Source organism: Phaethon lepturus, unplaced genomic scaffold (assembly GCF_000687285.1).
Source record: "Phaethon lepturus isolate BGI_N335 unplaced genomic scaffold, ASM68728v1 scaffold7823, whole genome shotgun sequence".
NCBI lineage: Eukaryota > Metazoa > Chordata > Aves > Phaethontiformes > Phaethontidae > Phaethon > Phaethon lepturus.
In genome coordinates this window covers 1-22,583 of record NW_010531150.1, presented here as the reverse complement: position 1 = coordinate 22,583, position 22,583 = coordinate 1, and the positions used below count along the sequence as shown (strand labels likewise).

The window sequence follows — 22,583 nt, the reverse complement described above, 5'->3', positions numbered from 1 at the left end:
CTCCAACCCAGCAATTCAGGAAATCTGTGGTAAACACTGGAAAGGATCTGTGTTAGTGGAACAGAAGCTAGGAAGGGCGTGCAGGATGCATTTGAGCTCAGCCAGGCAAATGGAGATCTGACCAAACAAGATCTCAACCCTGCTGATGACCTGCATTTCGTATGTTAGAAATCCTTCCCCAGAAGAAACACTCTAGTTCTCTAGATGCAAGTGAAAGGGCGACATTCTTTAGCCAGTAAAGGTCTGTAAAGGTTTTCCCTCTGGTAAAAAAAAAACATATCACAGCTGGGTTACTTTAAGTGCTTATTTGTGTTTTCCAGCCTATGTCCTTCCAGTGAAAGTGGAGATGGAGATGATGATTCAGCAATATGAGAAGGCAAAGGTTATTCAAGATGAGCAGCTGGAAAGACTAACCCAGATCTGCCAAGAACAAGGGGTAAAGTTCAGTTTATCTTTATTTACGCATAGCTTGTCATGGCTAATCAAACATCTCGTGTACTTTGCTGCAAGCTAAGATTTCAGAAGTGCCACTAGGACTTCTGTTGTAAGGTGACAGGTCTCAGTGTTAAGGAAGTATTAGCTGCAGCCAGGATATTGTCAGCGTGCTATTTGTCAAACAGCAGCTGTCTCCCTCTGCTGCTGTGCTTGTGTTTTTTAAGGTGAGGAAAACAAATCTGAAGAACAGAAGAAGAATGCTTCCAGTATGTAATTTATTGAATGAGTACAGATAGCAGGCATAATACTAAGAACATGCAGAAGTCATTGCCATTGTTGGCGACTGCAGCTATATTAAGGCGGCATTCCTAGCAAAAGTACATGCAGTTGAAAGCTAATGAATCTCCCTGCTTTAAATGCAGAAGGCAGCTTCCCTGTAGGTCAGTCGAGGACTCTTTTGGCAGAGTCAAAATGTTGCAACAGAAGCTTCTAGTTGCTGGAAGCAAGTCAAGATTTAAGACTTCCAGGCCCCCAAATGTTCAGCGACACAGCCTTGAGGTAAAGGAAGGTGAAGCTTAAAATATCTCAGACAAATGTATTTACATGAAGAAGGTGTGAAACCAGTGTTTGGAAAACGAGCCAGGAGTTTTTTGCAGTTTCTCATGCAAATGAGTTAGAAACCAGGAATGTTTGTTGAGGCCCAGGCTAAGTGGGACATTCAGGTGACCATCAAACCACAACTGAATGATCCCCCAAGTGACTTACTACTTTTTTCAGTTGCAAAGGTAAGCATGAGGTGTCTAGATAAATCCTGGAGATGTCTAGCTTCAACTCCCACTCGCCAAATGTGCTGGGTGCTTTTCAAATACAAGATGAGGAGACCTGTAAGTCTGAATGGCTCAATCAGTCAAAAAGTTGAAGGACCTGAGCAGATGGGAGGAGGGGCAACTTGTCCCAGAACAGACCAGCTGCCCAAAAAGTGCATGATCTGAAGCAGCGATTGAGGTGCCCATCTTTTACTGAGGAACCTAAAATATTTGTGAAGCCATCAGTATTTAGGTCCCCAAATGGCTTTTTAGATTTTGTTCCAGTTCTCCTGGATCTCAGCCTAGGATTCTGCAATGAACTCTTGGTAGTGTTAGGTTGCCTTGTCTGTGTGATGAATTTGGAAGACCTGTTGACAGTGTGTGTCATTTCATAACACTGTTTCTGACAGTCTCTCAAGTTAACCATAACAGATTTCTAAACCTTAGGCTTGACTTTTGCCAAAAATTAGTTAACTTCCAATTATGTAAGTATCTTCAGTGGCAAAACTGCAGTTCTCTTCATCACAACTTTGCACAATGGATATTAAGTGATTACGGTTCACAACTGCGGTCATAGTTGTGAAATGAGCAGGGAAGTGGTATATGCCCCATTTTACAGGGGAGAGATTACTCTTTGACTGAAAGCATCAGGCAAATCAGTGATTTCTTGAGTCCTGTTGCAGTATTTTGTCTGTCAGACCATCCTATTAGGCTAAAGGTCTTGACAATCATAAATTTGAAAACATGCATTTTTAGGAAGCATATTATGTAGCCAAATAACACTCTCAATCTCCAAACAAGTTTTGGTGGTGTTATTTCGTAGGCTTCGAGTAAAGATGGGTTTGTTATCCCAGGTGGGGTTCAGGAGCAGCTTTTGCCACTCTCCATTCTGATCCATGTATCTGCATGCCTGGCTTGCAAAATGGCTGAGCCTAGGAGCCCTGATCCGAGCTCTGCTGGTTACAGCGTAGCTGTATGTCAAGCATAAAGAAATACTGCGTTGGTAGAAGAGTAAATCTGTGAAAACAGAGCAGGTTCTCTCCTAGCTTTCAAGTGTCAGCAGCTATGGAAAAATATGGACTATAGAAAAATGACAGCATACTAATCCTTCTTATTTTACCGTCCTGACTTCCTGCCAAACAAATGTCTCAGCTGTATAATATGAGGTAAATGTACTAATTTGCTACAGTTAGCAACATAAGACATTGACACAAGTACTGCATCCTTCCTTCGTAAATTAATAGCTTCATAATTCAGTGAAGAACAAGTTGCAGCATTATAATATTCTCATTAACATTGTGTACAGTATCTGGTGGGGAAAAATGTCTCCTGATGGTATTTAATGTCTAAAATTCTGCCAGGTTTTTGCTTTTTCATTCGATTCTCTTTCCTGCCCTTTTTAAAGGATGGCTTGTTCATAGAGTTTGAGTGCGTGTCTGTGTGTTTGAGCGAAGGGTTGCCTGCAGTAGTCTGGCTGTTCTCAAATCTGGAGCACCGGCAGGGAGGGGTTCCAGTTTGCCTTGTCAGTGTGGTACCACCTCCGGCACGGGCAGATGGGGTCACTGGGAGCTGCCCATAGGGGTTGACCTGTTGCCTCAGATACGTGCTGGCGCACACTAATGCCAGCCCAAGTAGGAAGAATGGGCAAGCCACCACGGTTGCCTACGTCCCAGCAGTGGATGTAGATGCTGATTCATCCTGAGCCTGCATCTTTGTGACCACACTGATGCTTGCATTTATTTAATAATTTTAGATAGAGCTGAAACCACTTTTCTGTGATCCTGTGTTCAGTTTCTTACTGCTTGGCCACCTGTCAGGCAATTGGGATGGCAATTCTCAAGGTCTGGCGTCTTCTGCAGCTGAAATTATTTTGAAAGTTTCGGACAAAATACTCATTATTTCTGAGGAGGAATTGGGAAAAAAATTAGCCCGTTTTGTTCAGGATTTAAAACAAAAATAATTGGTGGCCTGTTCTCTGAGAACTCCCACGGCCTCCTGTTTTGAAACTGGTATTTAACGCTTGACAGGCAAAGGTAGAGTTCCCGCTTTAAAAAAATAAAAGCAGGAAAGACGCAAACTCCCTTCATCTTACTTTTTGAATTCTGTTTCTTTTTTCAATTGTATATTTTTTGGCCAGTGATAGGGTATCACAACTATAAAGTACATTTCCATTCCTGAATGACATTGGAGACATACTTTTGCAAACATGAAAACTCTTTCCAGATGTCGATTTTTGGCTAGCTATACATCTGAAAACCAGAATATATTTTATAAATTATAGTCGCACGGACCACCGCTTTGTTCTCTGTAGTACCCCACCGAAACTGTTTGAATAGTTTGCTGTTTTATTTATTCTCCATTGGCCAAGAAAGCAGTCATTAAAAGGAAGTGGAGCATGAGGGCTGAAAATACTGAAAGGGCTGAGATGGCTGTACAGGACTTCACAAAACATGAGAAACGTTAGCAGTCACAGTAAGAAGGATTTTTAAAAATGGATAAAGGTAAAAGGTAAAAAAGCATCTCTGCAATTACTACCAAAAATATGAACAGAGTATATTACTGATGGTATTGTTTTATCAGAATAACTTAACTTAAAATGCAAAACAAAGTGACAAAGTTTTATTAACAGTGCAAGTTCCAGTCAGGGAAGATTCTTTTTTTTTTTTTTTCCCCCCTCTGGAATCACCTGCAAAGGAATTTCCATTTCTGATCATAGATCTACTTACACGATCTTTACTGCTCAACTTCCGTAAGAGTCATTCAGCTGAGTACCGTCCAGCCAAGACGATGTATTCAGCCTTATCACAAGAGCTCCTTTTCTGTCAGCTCCTATGGAATTGGGTTTTTCATCATCCTCAAAGCTGCAACAACTATGGAAGCTATAGTTTCTTCTTTATCTTGGAATGTAATTTGTACAACAGCTGCTAGTTTAATGACAGGGCTATTTAGCTGGTAAAATTACCTATCGGAGAAATAACTTATGTTATCCTTTTGCAATAATTTTAATTTATTTCTAACTACCAGTCATTTTCTTGGTGAATGGAAGACAGCCAAGGTCATCCCGTGTTTCATTCTGCCCATAAATCATTAGTTTGCAACTGTCTCCTGATTTTTATTGTTACCAACAACGGCTAAACTAATGGAAATAAACATTGGATAGTATCCCAGTGGCAGATGAGCTTTAGGGCAGGGCATTTTGTACAGACAGCACTAATAGAATTGAGCAAAGTTATTGCTCCTGTATTAGACACGAGTAAGCTTCTGGCTAAAATGTTCATTGATCTCTCTGAAACTATGTCAATCATACTCTGTTGCCAGACCATTAAAGGGAAGTACTATATGATTCACTGTAAAGTCCCTTTTTGAGTCTTATATCCATGTTGTAAAACATCAGATAGGATGGGTGGCACGTTTTACAAAACCAGGCATGTAAACTGAGATGTTGTCTAGAGCTCTGGGTAGGCCTCTGTCATTTTTTACCTGTTTGTTTCTTGTTTAATCACTTAATGCCTTCTTTGAGTGAGAAAGCGCACAGGTGTGCCCCATAGCTCTTTCCAGTTTGTTTCCTGCCAAAATATTGCCAAGTTTGTGCCACGAGAGGACACATAACAAATTTTGAAAACACTAAGTAAGTTAAAATTTACCAGCAATGAATGTTCTCTTCATGCCTGACCATCTAATTACTCGTTCTTATATGAGATGGCCCGTATCTCCCTTTTTCTTGGTGGTAAGTGTATTTTCGCATTAGACAGGTCTATTACACCTTTATTCAACTCCCTCATGGGAGGGTGTAGACAGGCTCTTCTCGGAGGTGCACGGTGACGGTACGCAAGCTGGATTGTGCAGTATTCAAGTATCCTTATATTCAAGAAACGTGTGGATGTGGCGCTTCAGGACATGGTCTAGGGGACATGGTGGCGCTGGATTAATGGTTGGACTTGATGATCTTGAAGGTCCTTTCCAACCTAGTGTTTCTGTGATTCTGTGATTCTGTATTCGTGTTACGGAAGAACAAACATTTCACTAGGAGAATGGTCAGGCACTGGCGCAGATTGCCAGGGAGGCTGTGGTATATGCAACCTTGGAGATACTCAAAACGTGACGGGACAGGCTTTTAGCAACCTGAGCTAAATGGGCTTGCTTTAAGCGGGGTGTTGGACTAGAGGACTTTCACAGGTCCGTTTCAGCCTAGGTCATGCTGTGATTCTATGAAGTTTTCAAATACACTTTTTTCCATTGCAAAGTATGAGTATGTTAGCAACTTATTGATAAAGGAACCCACCAGAAGCTACCAAAGTATATGTGATTAAAGATAATTAATACCCTGGGTGTCCTGGTAAGTAATGTCAGCAGCAGTCTCAAGTGGACCAGTGCTCAGCTTGTAATTATCTTGAGTCAGGAAATGGTTTACCTTAGTCCCCTTGATCGCAATAAGTTATCTTCCACGCAACAGCATTATTTACCCATGGGCTCCCCGTGGGATTTACAAGATTCTTCACACAGAGCTGATACCTATGAGTAAGTCTTAATTTAAACAAATCGAAGCATGTGGTGAAGTTCATAAGCTTCCCGCCCCCCCCCACGATATGCATCTTCCTTGCAGGCTAAAGGAAGGATGGTCTACCTGAAAATACGAAACCTGGTCTTCTCAGTACAGCTCTCCTGCAGTAGTCTGCGTTAGAGAGGCCCGAATCTACATTCAGATAGCTACATCAGCTACTACTGCAAAAAGAAATTTCATGTGTTTAACTTGGCCCAGAATTTTTACTTAAAAAGGCTGTTATATTTTATACCTTCTAATGATTTATTTAACCTGCCCTGGACTGCATGACATGCAGTCAGAGCAATCTCATTAGCTCTTTTACACATTAGAACTGCCTGAGGTCAGCGTTCAATATAACGTTCAATAGATATAAGCACCTACAATGTAATTTGCTCATGCAGTCTGTCATTGAATTACACCCGTAAGGAACACCTACTTCTCTTAGACTTAACCTTTGTTTTTAGTGGGCAGCTTTTAGTGGGCAAAACTGTATTCCAGCTTTTACAATATCTTGGGATAATTTTTAAGTAATAATTGGAAAAAATTAATATTGAACAGACCTCCTGAGTAGATGCATGCCTTTAGTGAGCAAAAATCTCTGTTTCTTTTTTAACTTTTCCGAGATATTTAATTTGAATGTCCTTTTGTTTTCTTAAATCGATCTTTATGATAAATGGTGATTTTTTTCCACCCCACCCAGTCCCTTTTTGAACATGCTTTCAGAGTTTGGGTTTGTGTTTGGAACCAGTATATTGGGCTGGGTTTTGGCTCTGTTTTAGGCTCTGTGTCTATAACAGTTAGGGTTCTGCACCTCTGTGGAACATGTTGTATAGATCGCTTTGCATCAGTAACGGTGAACGTGGGAGTGAGACAAATACCATTATTACAATGAATGCCCTCCTCTCTGTCAATAAAAAAATGACAGTTACACACACAACAGTATTTAATTCCAGCTTTCCACTGTTTTAGTGACTACATAGACTTCAGGGCAAACATGAATGGTACCTGGAAGCTAGACCGTCTGAGGTAATGGAGAAATGGAAGGGAGAGCCCGTGTCAACCAGCTGCAGCTGGATGGTTTTGTAGGCAACATCAGTTTCTGCTGTTACCTTTCTGAACATCTCAGTGTGCTATTATTCACCTTGCGCATGATGTTGAAGGCCAGAGTACCGTGCTGCTTTGCTGTGCCTAGGAATTCAATCCTCGTATCTGCTCTTGACAGTCTCATGTTCAGTCCTGGATTTTAGACCAGCTGAACTAGCTCAATGTTAAGACCTGAAAGTAAGACAAGCATGTGGATTGTGCTTGCAGCTAGCAATAAAAGAGGGTTCATATATCACTTAAAAAGCTGCAAGTCTTGCATACACTTCTCATCCTCAGGCAGTGGATGAGGGAAGCATTGCATGAGCCAAAACATCAGGTCTAGGTTTCAGTTTCTGCTAGAATGTCATATTTGTGTGATCTTCATAAGCAGGTGCTTCCTCTGCTGGTGTAGGCACAAGCATGTATTTCTGTTGGTCAAACATAAGATGGCAGCAAAGCCTCTTCTGTTTCTGACTGTACAGGGGTACTAACTGTCCACTGGAATAACTGTAGTCATCGTTTTCTCTGTAGAGTCCAGTTTCTCATGCTGTCCGTGTGGTTGGGATTCAACTAAGGTAGTAATTTTTCCTATATGAATGGGAAATAAAGGATTATTTGGACAAAGGGTAGTTGTCCAGCATGGTGATCCCAGCAATGGTTGCAGACCGCTGCTTGGTCCAGCGTGCCAGTCTGAGTAGTTCATAGCTTGTTGGCAGAGCCATATTAAACCATAAAAATTATCAACTCATCTGTTAAAAACTGGGCATGGAAATTTTAAAGATTGCCAATAATCTGTGGATATTTGGAAACGCTCTATTAATTCGAACATGTAAATGGGCGTCAGAAAGTCTGGTCTCTTCTCCCATTTTTGCCATAGGTTCACTGTAGCAGGAAAGATCGCGTAATGTGCTTCCTTTTTCACATCTGTAAAATGCGGTGATACCCTTCAAGCTTTTGCTTGTGAAAAGGTTCGGCCAATCTTTGTAAACGCTTAAGCTGGTTAAATTGGGTGTGATGCAGAAGTGCAATTGTTGAGCTGACTTTTAGGTACTTTGACCTACTTGTGTTATAAAATACCTGCCAATTTTTTTTCTCTTCCGTGAAAAAAGAAATCGTATCCTGCCTCTAGGCCAGAATTAAGCATTTTAGTGGCAATATTTCTTTTTCTGGCAGATGGGAATTTTTGAAGGATGAAATGTAGAAAAATAATAATGATACCTAATTCTTATTGCCTTTTAGTTTGACCTAGGCAAGTAGATATGCTTAGACAATAATTATTTTTTTTTTTAAATCGCCAGATTTATTTTTTACCTCTCATATTTGAGTGCATTTCTTCCTTTAAACCAAGGGAGTGTCTGAAAGGGTATCTTCTTCCATTTAAAGGTGAAATCTAGGATTTTGGGGGACTTCTGTTTTTTTCAAGTCAAGGATAAAACCTGAAATTCTCCGTCTTGTAGTGTTGAACTCTAGACAGTCCTATCATGGCTGAATGACACATTCATACTGGCACCTCTGGTATGGCACAAGCACCTTAAGCCTCAGGAAGCTTAGGGCTGGCTAGGAAAAGAGCGAGTTCTCCCGGATTGCTCCTTCTTCCTAGCTGATAAGTTAATACGAACAACACCATCTGGGACCTGCCATGGAGGTTTCATTGCAGGAGTCAAGGAGCAGGGCTGTATTTTGACATTTGCTGATACTACCTGACTCCTCCGACTGCCGCTGCCAGAGGACCTTTGGTTAAGAGCAGTGAGCATTTCATGCAGCTAGCTGCCTGCAGCTGCCAGACCTTTGTCCGCTGATTTTGAGACAGAGAAAAAGCTGTGCATTCTGTTACATCTCTATATTAGGTAGTCTGAAGGTGATCTGGAAAGCTTAAGCTGCCCTTTTGCTCTCTAGATTTGAGTCTTGCAGTGCACCTTCCAGATACTGTAGTTCCTTCCCTTATGCTCTGGAAAGCAGATAGTCTCCAGATGTGGCAAACTGGAATCTCTTTTTCTTTCCTCTTTTTGTGTTTCTAAAATCTGCGGAAGCTGTATCTTGTTTGCCCTCCGGTCGCTTACACGGCTTGGAGGAACTGCTGGTGCTCTGCAATGTGCCTGGGGTTTGCGCCGTGTCTGATGTGGACCGTGGTGGATCAAGCTAGGTCTGCTGATGGATTCCAAAATCCGACAGCAAAGAAATTTGAGTTGGCATCTGAGAGGCAAGAGCTGGAACCAGATTCATTTAGCCTACATGCTGTTGCACACCAGTTTTCAAGCATTGAGGTGCTAACTCCATCTCTGTTGTAAACGCGGAGTGACGGGGCACTGTGGCTCGCCATAGCATCGTGCTTTCTGATGGCTTTTCAGGCCTTGAACTATGGGAAGTCCAGCGATGCTAAATTTTAAATGCTTTAGCCTATTACTCGCCTCATTTGCTTTTTCCTCTCCGACTCTCTATAATTAGATATGACTGGGTCACTGCTGTACTACTGATCTTAAAAAGAGTTTAAAAAAGAGCAACCTCTGCCACGTAGTCCCATAGCTGTGCTGGATGGAAGAGGGGAAGGACAGTGTCATCTCGTAGTACCTATTTAAGGGTTCAGAGAAGGGTCTCTGCAGCCTCTCCAGAAAAACTTATTTTCCTTCTCGCATTGCGGAAGGCCTATGACTGTCAAACCCAAGAGGAATATGCAGAGTCCATCAGTCAGATTGTACATGGTAGCTTCTGTCTTTTTGTCAGTGTCTGTTTTTAACACCAGCCACGAGGCAAATACCCTCCTGCCTGCAGAAAGTCCTTAACCGCGGTGGCTCATAATATTTGAGGGGAGAGGCCAGAAAAGTGGCAACCTTCCCCAGGGCTTTCTGCAACACTGTTGAGTACAGAAGGTTTCAAGCTGGAAGAGGACTGTGGTGTCCCTCCCCCTTGCCCAGTCAGTGGAGGCGGACCATTCTGGGCACTGCTTGGAGAACCTCCCTCCAAAGAAATCCTCATGACAAAGTGTAGCAGATTAGGGATGTTTGTCATGATCCTAAATCCCTAGGTGCCTGTTAAGAGTGGCATTAAGTGTTAAGAGTGCCTGTTAATCTTTTTCTACAAAGATTTCATTTGATTTGGCAGCTAGATCTGATAAAAATTGTCCAAAGTCATATCTTCAGGATGCAGGCATGTACAAAGTAGAAGACCAGCATGAGGCAGTCGTTATTTTTAGATTATGTGAACAATGGTCCAGCTCACATGGGCTCTGGGAGAACATCAGCAGCTTGGACTCCTATTCTGCCTTAACCACATTGTATTTACTGTCACCAGCGTGTAACGGTTTAGTGATAAAATGAGTAATAGGTCCCCAACTGTAGAATATAGACTTCTGGCCATGCTTGTATGACATCAGTATGTGGTGTTGTTTTCTCCTCTAGTTTGAAATCAGACAGCTGAGGGCCCACCTTGCTCAGCAGGATCTGGATCTAGCTGCAGAGAGAGAGGCTGCGCTGCAGGTCCCACATGTACTGAACAAACAGAGCAGCAACAGGTACAAGGTGGTAGCAACTGAGGATTCGGATGATGAAACCACCGAGAGCATCACTGAGCTGCGACATCCACGAGGTGAGTGCTGCCTGCGTGCTGCTACCCACTGGCACAGCTGGTCCCTTACATGGAGTTATCGAACCCACTAAATACTTCCACTCTGCCAGTGAATTGATTACTTTCCCTGGAGACGGCATTTTCCCATTGAGGCTGTGTCTGCTTCAAAGTGGCAGGAGCTGTTGTATTTGCGAACAGATTCTGAACAGAGCCAATAAAATGACCCGGGAAGAAAATAACGATGATGTACCTTCCCAGTGTCCTTGTGATTATATCCCTCAAACACTAGAGGAGCAGCAGCCGCCAAATCGGAATTGGCAAAATGATAATCACTCAGAAGTAGAAGCAGGGAAATGGAGAACAACATTGAATAACAGTTTTGGTCTTTAGCCACTTTAATTTCTGTGGTTTAGAGAGGACCCAGACATTGCCTATGAAGCTTGCCTTGCCTAGAGGCTATGTTCTCACCAGGTTGCTTAAAACTGCTGACACTGGACAGCCCAGCTGCGCTTGGACAGGGCAGCTCTGGTGCCAGGAAAGGAGTGATGCACTGTGTAGGCAGCTCCTGCTCGGATGTCTCTGGGTGCCACGTGACTATGGTGGAGAGCAGTCCATCGTCTGTGAGCTGTCTATTGGGCAGGTGTGTGGTTCAGGGGAATATCAACAGTTGTATTTACTTGGATCCATTTTTATCGCACAAGTGCTTAGACCAGAAGTATTTTTGGAAAAGTCGTAGCTCTTTTTCCTGTGATCCCCCAACCCTTACAATGGAGGGCTGAATGTGTAATCTCAGTAACTGATCTCGGTAACGTAATATTCCAGAGGAGACAACACTTTTCTACCTTAGCTGGTATGTTAGTCTTCCCTGGACATCTTAGCTTGATGATTTTAGTAGATGAGCAATATGTGAATATATCTGAAGTAGAGGTTTGTGTGGTATCTTTATTTTGGTTAAACTTCTTAGAATTCAAGGCACAGAAGTCCTTTAATCAAAAGGTTTAAGAGAAAATGCGCACCAGACATTTTCAAGTGATAATCCTTTCCATTCTCTACATAGTAATGAAAGCATTGTAGAAATTGGTTTTGGTTTTTTCCTCTTCATAATATCTAAGTGCTAACCACAAGTCAGCCGTTAATTATTCCTGATTTGAAATTGTATTTAAAAGCGGCAGTTGAGCAGACTGCCTCTGAAAATGCATTTTCTCCTTTTTTGTAGGATTTCAGAGGTTTCCCCAGTGGTTATATTATAATTTATGCATGCGTTCCTTGAGGGTTACATTTGGAGTGTTGTGCACATTATAAGGAGGTTTGTTGAAATTTTAGTGCTGTGGAGATTCATCTAAAAACTCTTCTGTCCCAGGTATTCATTCCATCATCCAAGTTGACACAAGTACTCATTATTTGTTTCTCCCTGTAAAATGTTGGCCCCACATGCAACAAGTAGACACACAATCTTCAGGACCGACTTCTATGTTCAATTAGGTTATGTGATTAGGGAGATGCGTGCTTTTCACTGAAAAAAGACTTCCAGCAAATAAGAAAACATGCATTACTTTACATATTGGGTAAGGTGCAGTTATGTTATATTTAAAACATTCATACTGAGTATACAGAATTAATTTCTGATTCCCAGAAGTCATCTTGAAAATACAGGAGGAAATATTTTTTGTGCATTGTACCATGTATTACATACAAAGCCTTTGTAGATGCATTATTTTGAGCGCTTGTCCTTAGAAGCCAAATTTGGGTGACTCCATTTAAACAATTGTCCTTTATGTTGAATGAGGCAGGAGTTGGACAGAAAAAATTTCCTTTTGGTCTTATAGCAAGGGACACCCATCTGTGATAGTCTACCGTCACGGTGGGCTACCAACGAGGGGACCGGGTTAAGACTGCATGAGAAACCACAGGCCCAGCAATAACACTCAGTGCTTTAGTTCACAATTCAGGTTACAGTCAGTGGAGGCAGAGGATTTTGCAAAGGAAAGTAGTAGTAAGCTACCAAGGCTTTAAATCCTGCACTAGCAGCGCTGGCTTAGACATTGCTTCTGCGTAAGCTACAGGACTTCAAAACCTCAACTAACAGCTTGAGAAGGCAGTTACCCCTGGGGAAGAGAGATCATGAGCCAGCCCGCCTGGTTCTTCTCCCTCCCCACCTCAACAGGGTCTTTCTTCTCCAGCGCTCCCAGCGCTACCTTGCACTCCCAGTTGCTGCAGCAGCTTTCACCATTATGACGTTGGCATGCCGCCAGCATTTCTTCACCTGCACCGTGGCCACTCTGGCCAATACATGTATCAGCAAAGTCTGAATGAGTGGTATGTTGGGTGGAAGAAGACCACGTCTTCAGCTAAAGGTGCCTCCCATTTGCGCAGTGTGGAAGGGATATATGTGGTTGCTGTAGGATCTCCCCACCTGCTCGGTCACATGAAATACTCCTGGGACCTGGCTCTGCAGAGCGTAGATGATTAAGATGTTTCCTGTAGGTCATTTCCGTATCCTTCCGCACCTCACGTGCTGTGGTTACACTGGCTGTGCTACCTTCAGGTCTTTCCACACCACTTGCTCTGCCTGGAACTGTAAGCCACCAGTGTTTTAAATCATGACTTTTGGGTCAAGGGTTGTGTTTTGCAAGTCACCCCCTGTGTCAGACCACATTAGGAATTGTTCTGCATCCATTTTCTCAAAGCTGTGTTTCTCCTCCTTAAAGATTCCAGTGTGATGAATGCAGTTAATCATTGTGTGTGCCACGTGGCACTTGTGAGCTTTGAAAAATATCCGCAGTTGCCTCTTACACCGAGTAGTTGGAGGAGAAATAAGGGACCGGGTTGCTAATACTGATAAAGAAAAGCTACAGTTCAAAGCCACAATTGAGCTGTTGGGCAAAGCAGGCTCGGATGTGCTGTTCTCTTGTGCTCTGGCAGAACATTAGCCCTACATATACCACCTGAGGGTAGGGTATGGCACGGAATGCGTGTGTTTGTGCCAAGCTTAACTTTGTCAGCCTTCAAAAAAAATCACCATCTTTGGAGAGCCCTGAATTCTGCCAAACCAGCAAGCTTGAGTTGGCTAAGGAACATACTGCATGAGAAAACGGGATATTCCGTCTCAAGCTAATCTTATTTCCCCTGTCTATATTGAACAATGCAAACATTCAGCGCAGAATACTTTACCACAAAGGGGTTTTGGAATAGGAAAACATTCATACTCATTTCCCTACCTGGGAGTTTTATGGCACAGTGCATAAGTTACAGCTCCTCAGGGGCAGCTGTAGCTTGTACTCTGGTATTTACACTGGATTTAGTGCAGCCATTTACTACAGCCTTCAGTGAAGTCAGTCAGGTAACCCCAGCATCATGTGGTACACACAGCACCTCGGGGAATTGGTGTAGAAACACACACTATGGCCTGCACCAGGAGAGTACTGTATGTATTGGTTGATTTGGTAGCTTTCAGTATGTGTTTTCACCCAGCTTTTCTTTCTGCAGACCTCTCTTTACCTGAAGTGCCTTAATTGCTGGTACAAGACTGGCGGAGGCAAGAGCTCTAGTCAGATGGTCAATGGGCTCTGAAAAGTGTCCCAGAACTCCCCAGCTAATATTTCATGCCTCTTTTTGAAGGACTGCTTCTTGAGGCAGTACAGCTGTAAGCTGTTTATGGCCTGGTCAGCCCTGTGCTAATTCTCTGAGTAATGAGCTGGTTGCTGCCTCACATGCTTTTGTCTCCCCAGAGTAGCTTACCGAGAGACTTCCTAACATAGTAGGAATAACTCTGTGGAAAATGTGTAGATATATGGTATTTTCTAATTAATTTGGCTAAGAAGCGGGAAAATTTTCACCTTTAACTTGCTTTGAATGGAGGTTTTATTTGTATTGACAAAAAATTGATCTCCAGAGCGGACAAACATGAAGGCGTCATGACAAACACGAAACACGGGCTTCAGCGTGCAAGTCAAAGGGTGCCATTATCAACACCAGGAAAGGTGATGGACTCGAGAGAAGGGCAGGACTCTCTAGTTTCCAGGAGCTATAAACCTAGGGCAAAGCTGTGACGTTTGCTGCACGGTGAGCACTTTACTTGGCTCCTCGGTTCGTAAAGAGCTTTAGGGTGAAAGCCGTTGCATGTGAATGCACGGCAGTATCGCTAATGACTTTCAGGACCATTGTGGTCAGCCCTTCTCTAAGAGCAAGGGAGATACCCTAAGTGCTGTCATCCCCTTTCTTCTTCCCAGAGATGGTTAGCATTTGACATAATGGCAAGTATTGTCTTATCTGTTCATCTCTAAATTATAAAGCAAGTTTTTTCTCTTGCTGAGTTCTTGCTTCATACAGTATGTAACTGGTCGTGGTCAGAATAACATCTAATGTTTTCTGCTCCTGCACAAATCATTTTTAGTGTTTGGTATACAAAGTTCCAGACTTCAGGGAATGCCAGGTTCACAGTGCCCCATGTAGCCATTAATACTTCCTTCCAAAATTTATTATTCTGTAATCTCTCCCATAATACATGAATTACAGTCCCTAGTGGAAATTCCTCATTTTCCTGCATATATCATTTCATTTTTTGAAATTCTACAGTACTGCCATAGTTTAAGATTAATATGCTACCCTTCCATTCCTTTGAGCAAGAACCGGATCCTAGCTCTGTTACTTTGAATCGCAGAAAGCTTATTTTAGCTATTCTGAGTCAAATTTCCATTTTTATGGGTTTAGCAGTAAGTCTCTTGCTTTGGGGGACTGCTGCAATTTATGATCCCACTTGGAGAAATGTAAAGCTTGCTCTCCCCATAGCTACCCACTCTTTTGTAAGTGAAGAAAGTAGGATATTGGGAGGGGGACGTGAAAAAATCTGGAGCTTCGGAGAGCTTCCCTTAAGCTTATTCATCAGCTGTCTGAGAAGGCAAAGCAGGGCACTGGAAAGGATTTTGTCAGTTGTTCCTTGCAAGGCAGTCTGAGCTGGTTGAACACTTTTAAACTCTAAGCCAGTTCCTTTGGTGATCATCTGTTAGTGCTCTGAGAGCCCTGTTACTGCAGAACAATAGATAAAAAATTGTTTATGGTTATTTTCAAATGTTGAAATAGATCTACTTTGAAGCCTACTCCTGGAAATGGTTATATCTTAAGTGCAGTCCACTTCCTGGTTAAACTCCATGTATCTGTGGAAGAGTGAGGTTTTGGCTTCTCTGTAGGTGCCTTTTTCAGGCTTTGTGGTTCTCTGTGCACTGATCATCCAGGCAGGAATCAAAGGAGTTGAACCTTAAGCAACACTTAGATAAATGTGTGTGTAGTTAGTGAAGTTAGGCTCTTGAATTTCATATATTCACCAAATGGGTGGGGTAGAAACTTTTCGCTTCCAGACGTGGTGAGCGTACGGTCACGCGTGAGAGGCTGAAGTTGTCTCCCATCATTAATGTGCAGAGGTGTGACGACATTGCTGACAGGTAAAGGAACACAGAACTGGAACATTTTCCCCTGTTAAAGCATGCAGCCCCTTTCATAATAACCCCTTTCATAAACAGATCGTGCTCCATGTGACAGCTGTGATGTATTTTGCCCTCTGCCGCCATTATAACACTGTTCCAGCGTCTCACTTTTCTAAATTATTAGAAATCTTTTCCTAATTCCCAGTCTACATTTATTCATTGCCAGCTTACAACAATTTGTTCGTGAATCATTTAGCTTAAATGAGTCTTTTCTTTCCCTGATGTTTACCCAGCAAATTATTGTTTTGTTGGTAGCCATATTCTTTTTCAACTTTGTTTTTCTGGACTCAACAAATGTGGCTGTTTTGCAGAGAGAGACCCAAGTTCCTCTGTGTTTGCTTCAGGCAGCCTGGATAACAAGCCAGCTCAGATGTGGATCTGCTGATCCATATTCATAAAGAACAAGGTTGGAAAGAGCACTGGGAGGTCCCCCAGGCCATCCCCTCCCCAAAGCCACCAGCCGTGCCGACACACGGATGTCTCGCATCTCGGCACACGTGCTCTTGCAGTGTGAGCCGCTAAAGCGAGGGCCAAAGCCACCCAATTTGTTGTCGGTTAAGGAGTTTGGTTTTCTGTCACAGCCGTCTCTGCTGGTAATGGAGCCTGTTCCATATCCCAGGATTTCCTTCTGCACAAAATGACTTCCATCTCAGGTTGATTTCTTACTTTGAACCAGGCTGAATCTGTTGCTCTGTTTTCTGTGCAAGCGAACTTTGACAGTTGCTCGCAAGAAGGAGCATCCACATGCTCAGGCATCTGCAGGGACTGGATATCCGTGTGAATGGAACTGCGGTGTGAGTGCTGCACCTTGCACTAATGTGGCAATCTGCCTTCATTTGAAAAGTAGGGGGAAGTCTCCTGGAGAGTGCCAGCTCGGCTGTTCATTCCACGTTGCTAGAGGGAAAGGGAGAGTGACCTTCGAGGGCCAGCAAAGCAAAGGGGAAAAGCCTCTGCTCAGGTCATCTTGCACAAGACCAGCAAGGTGAACTAGACAGTACAGCGCAGCCTAGGGAGCATGCATATGCCTTAATAAATGAATTTACAAGTGAGCAGTGAGCTAGTGAGCTGTACTTGGACTGCTGGGGAGAAGAGGAGGTTAGGTCTGGCTGTGAATTTGGTGACGACGAAGTTCAGGTGGCCAAGGTCTGGAGCAGAAAACTCCCTAGGAAGGTTACAGCTTCACTAGGGAATTTCCCGCCCCGGCTGGATTGCCGGTCTGCTCTCGGAAACATCTACAGAGGTCTTTTTTTTTATATACATTCTGTCTTCCTTTCTCACTGTGCTACAGTGTCATACTAAAGCTATGTTCTTTTTGTGCGAAGTCGGGTTGTGGCAGTGTTACGGGCTGGTGTCAGAGCAGTGTTCTTATTTCTAGAAGTGTTTAGCGGCAATAACTTGATCTTATAACTTGTGCCTTGAAAAACCTTCCTGCTCGGAGTGTAGCTTAGTGGTTTTTATTGCAAAGTGTATTTCATCCTACTTTTCTTTCCCAAATGCCTCTAAGCGGTAGTGGTACTTTAAGGAGAAGACGCTGGCATCAGATAGCAGCGATGGAGATGAAAGATCTGCTTCCTTAGAAACCTTCTAGTAAAGATTGCTTTCTGGAGGAGAGTCGAGGTAAGACATTACTGTAAGGACTCACATCCTCAGTGGGAGGCCACACAGCAGAAAAAATAACCTTCCAGTTCAGAAAATTCAGCTTTGAGAGACAAAAGGCAGTACAATCAGTGGCAATAAAAATATGGAGTAAAATACTTCAATAATGAAATATTTCAAAAGAAATCCCTTTTTTAAGGCCTCTAATCTAAAAGATGTGCAGACGGTATTTACTATATGGAGGGGTTTTGCAGATTCATTCACTAAAGTCATTGATGAAACAATTAAAGGTCACTGTTGAGGGATTATAGAACTGAAAGAGAGATCTGCCTTGGGTGGAACGTCATTTATGTGTTTCACCAAATTTATTAGGTTTTTGTAGGGCCAGGAGAGAGAGATTACAACGTTGTCTCTTGGGTCAAATGAGATTATATGGGACTGCACTCTAAATAGTTTATTACTCCCTCAATCATTTTAGCGTGTGTTCTGAATCTTGCAGGAAAAGAACAGGCAGATAAATTGAAAACCTTCATCAGGCAAAATCCAGTAGCTGTCAGATCCTGACCAAGAAGCGCACGTTTTTTCAATAACAGAGATTTGGGTAGCAGGCTAAGAGATGAGACTCATTTCCCCTTCTTGATTTGACTTTACTGCACTTACAGGCTCACAGAAGTGGTTGGTTACCGTGTCAGGGAAGGCTGTTTTGGTTTTCTGCGACGGGTAGGAGTCTGAGCAACCTTCCGAACCAGACATTCCTTTCTGCCTAGTGAAAAGTCCTGATCGTGCTGGGGTCAGCCTTGCTGTCTCTTTGTGGTCCCACATTACTCTGCTGCCTCACCTCTCGGCAGTTAGACAGCTGCCGTCCTCCACTGGTAGGTGAAGCAGTTCCCGGTGTCTCATTTTGTCTTGGTCTTTTGGCAGTCATTCACACCCCACACTACTTGAGCAAATAATGCTCATGGACCGTAGGCAACGGCCCGTTTCTGCCCATTCCTTCTCCTCCCCAGCACAACCTTCTCTCAGCTGAATTCCTCCACAGTGCTTGCTGCATCCCTCTTGCTGCTTCCCATCGCGCTCGCTTCCCGGGCAAGACTCTAGACCCATCCTTGTTCGCCACAGGTTAGGATGGGTTTTCACCTGGGGGAGACCTGCCTCGCTCTTCCCATTCTACCTTTTCTACTCAAAACTATTGGACCTTCATCGCCAGATTTGTCCCCAGATTTCCTGGGGGTAAAGGCTTTCGTTCCTCTTGGGGCATCTCGCAAGAGGATCTCCTAAGGTTGCCATTTCCAGGGGAAATGAGAGGGAAATGTTTTTTCTTTCTGCTTCCTGCCAGTTTCCTTCGTTTACTACAAATACCATTTGGGTGTTGTTATGGCTAAGGACTTTTAAATGGCAAGTTTCTCTTCTGGAAAAGGAAGCGCAGGTAACATTGCTGTGTATTGGAGACATGAGTTTATTTCTAGGAAAGGAGGAAAATGAAATGTTCTGGATCCTGAAAATTCGAAGGTGGTAGAAATAAAAAAAATTTTTTTAAACAAACAAACAAAAAACCCACAAAAACAAAAAAACCACACACACAAAAAAAAAACACCCAGGGAAACTATGAGGAATGAAGTATTTCTTAAGACAACTCCCTTTCTGGAGCTGAAACTAAAATACTCTGACAGCACAGAACACTAGGTAGAAGTTAAATAATATAAGCAAGCAATATGCCCTCTTGTAAAAGCTGGTCTCCCCTACTTACTCATACGAACCTCCTGCATGCCATCAGCTGCACATGTCGTCGTACTCCTGATCCCATTTGACTGCACGCACTGAGCACGGGGGACTTCGTCTCGTTGTAAACCGCCATAAAGTGCTCGAGCAGTGTTCCATAGTAATGTGCAATACTGTACATTTTGTTTGCGTATACGTTACATATGCACAAATCATTGCTTTCAGTAGTATATTCGTGGCATTTTTTTTAAACTCCCTGCTTTCAGCAATGTAGAGTATAATGAGAGATAACTGGAATTGTTTATAGCCTTTTATGCCCAGGGCAGCTGAGACTCCCATATGACTGAGATGAGTTTGTTAATTGTCAGTTTGCTTTAATGTAATGATTCAGAAATTTAATCTCTTGTTGAAATATTTATTTTGCTGTTGTTACTCCATTAATCTTTACTGGTTTTTATTCCTAAGAAAATATTCAAGGTGAGAGAGAGATGTGTATTATATTTTACATATACGTGTGTATATATTTATACATACATACGTTATTTGTAGATAAATAGATAAGCAATGTAAAACGACGACATTAGTAAAATCATCACATAATAACAGGCAAGTAGGCAGCTCGGCAGCTCTCCCAACCTTGTGTGCAAGTGGTCGCACACACAGCCGGGACAACCCATGACTTTCCTCACCGCTCAAAGGGATCTGAGTGAGTGCATTTCAGGACTTCCTTTTCAGGCGTTTGGCCTCGGCCTCTGCTGGTATGAAGAGTAGTCTACATATTGGTTTGTAAGCAACTGATGGATTTGAAAATAGTGCCCTGGTACGGTCTGTTAGCTGACAGACAGATGGCTGGGGCCGTGACGGTATGCGGTCCTAAGGAAGACGTGATTGGAGCCTTGCCGTAAGACGCGAAAAGCAGACAAGTAACTTTCCCAAGTTGTCGTGGCGTTTGGGGCAGCCTTTAATGAGAGCCAGAGGAACTGAGAGCACCCCGGTCCCCCATTCCTTGCGCAGAGTGCGGCCGTGTGCTTTTGCCAGGTGGTGAGGAGGGGCGACCCCCACATGCAGAACATGCCCTTGTCCAGGCCAGACTGTAGTTCTGGTTTCTTCATTTCTCTGCTTAAAATTAGAGTCTAAGTTAAATTTGATGAAAGTGCATTACCAGAACTACAGATATGCCGGTGTTCTCTGACGGTAGCTGAAGGTTCCATGCCTGAAGAAGAACCTGTATCTATGCGGGCTGGCAGGTTTGGTGGCATTTAGAGTATAAATTATGCATGATTGAAATGAAGTGTATTTTAGTAGCAGATAGCTGAAAAGCCTTGCAATGTACTCCTAATTCAGCGGCATTGCCTTGAGCTACTCTGAGGCCTCTTTTTTAAACTCAGACATTAGCACAGAGCACACCTCTGACTGCAGGCATTTAAAGATCAACAAGGGCCAAAAAAGCTTTTAAGATCCAACGAAACCAGGGAAACAACCACGTTGCCTTTCAGTGTCAGGTTAGATTGCCTTCTTAGGAGAGCAGCTATTTCAGGTACAGAGTGCTTGGTGGTTTGGGTCTTGTTGTGTGGAGAAAGCGTTCCCCAGAAAACATCTGTTTCTTTCACCTGCAAACCGCAATGTGCTGTGAAAAGGCAGGACTGTAGCCACAGAGACCCAGGGGGACGAAGGAAATCTGGCTCAAAGGGATGAGCATGGTTTTCTGAAAGGCGGTATCAAAAAGAGCACTTAAAAGGAGAGAATGCTTTTAGAGCACGCGATACACCGCAAATTGGGCAGGTCAGGTTGCTCGTGAGCTTGAAATTCTTCCTGGATTGCCGATACTGTTTTCTTAGCAACAGTATTTGCGTTCCGTTCGGAATTGCAACGAGAGGAGTTTGTTACTGTCTTTTTCAGCAACTGTAAAACATTCTGCTTTTCTGTAAGATAGCAGGAGATCCCAGTGTCACCTGCAGCATCTAAAAGCTGTATGTGCAATATAGCTGCTGCTTTCCCTTTTGTGGGCATGGCTTCATTTTGATCTTACCGTTACTGAAGTTCAGGTGTAGCTCTCGTGTATGTTTTCAACGAGAGGAGTTTGTTACTGTCTTTTTCAGCAACTGTAAAACATTCTGCTTTTCTGTAAGATAGCAGGAGATCCCAGTGTCACCTGCAGCATCTAAAAGCTGTATGTGCAATATAGCTGCTGCTTTCCCTTTTGTGGGCATGGCTTCATTTTGATCTTACACGAGCGCTACACCTGAACTTCAGTAACGGTATGTTTTACAAGCGTAGTACTACACCTTGACTTGCCAAAACCTTCATAGACTATTTTAAGCCAACAGAAAATGTAATGTTAATACCATGCTATGTATTACATATCTAATAACCAACACAACCACTCTCTTTATTCCTTCGGAATGAAAAGACGACAACGTTATTTTTTAGAAGCAGAACTTTACACGGTAAAACTGCACGGATTGCCAAAGAGCTGGCTCGTCCGGCTCTGGTTTTTGTGTCCCGCAGCAGCGTCTGTGCTGAGCTGGAGAGGCGTTTCCACCTGCTTTGGTAAACTCGTCCTGCGGCTCCTGTTGGCCATGTCACCCAAGGCAGAACAGGGAGACTTCTAGCCCGCCTTCTGGAAACGTACTGGATGTTGTTTCCTCTTTTTTCAAGTTGACTGGCTTTCACAGGGGCAAGTTAAAAACACCAGAAGGAAAGAGAGAGCGCGGAAACACAGGGAAGCTGCCCAAGAGCAGCGGTTATGTCACTGCTGTTCCGCATGGCAACCGCGTAGGTCCTGGGGTTGGGGGATAGTCGATGAAAATGAGGAGCTGTGTTGGACCACGCGAAAAGAAATACTGACGGGTGATAGAGGAGGCTGAACCCAGAACGCCTCGTTCCCAGGCTGGTCCCGTAAAGAACTGCAACAAATGATAGTCCCTATCTTGGCTGCGGCCACACGGCGGGTGGGGGGTGTCGCGTGTCTTCAAATTACACCTGGTCTTCTGGCCTAAAAGTACACAAGAGGTGGTGCTCTGGGCATACAGGGCCGAGGGGAGCCTGTCCCGGGGTGGAATTTCAACCATTTAATCAAACAAAGGGTGGTCTTACGGCACCTTTTTGTTCTTTCAGAGGATGACATGAATAATTACGTCAGTCGATACCACAATGAGCCTAGCAGTGGTAAGTTTTGCTTGAAAATGTAAGTGTGAACCGCGTGTTTTTGCGTTGCGCTGTGTGCTGTAAACCAGGCGAGACTGAACAATGTAAATCCGTCCCGGCAACGAAACCCACCGTGGCGCCTCTCGGTTTGCTGCAGGGACGTTTGTACCAAACAGTAATTCTCTAACGGGTGAAGGGCCCCAGGTTTGCTCC

General features: G+C 43.4%; 1 protein-coding gene across 1 annotated transcript in view; it reads left to right on the top strand.

Moving 5' to 3' along the window:
- The window catches only part of LOC104618767 (transmembrane protein C15orf27-like), a gene marked incomplete at both ends in the record, with an annotated part of 41,467 nt that extends 19,076 nt beyond the window's left edge, over window positions 1-22,391 (top strand). The window contains 3 exons of the mRNA XM_010284448.1: window positions 321-436; window positions 10,263-10,449; window positions 22,341-22,391. Of these exons, the coding sequence (XP_010282750.1) occupies window positions 321-436; window positions 10,263-10,449; window positions 22,341-22,391 (354 nt within the window). The remainder of the gene's footprint in view (window positions 1-320; window positions 437-10,262; window positions 10,450-22,340) is intronic.
- Between the last annotated feature and the right edge of the window lie 192 nt (window positions 22,392-22,583).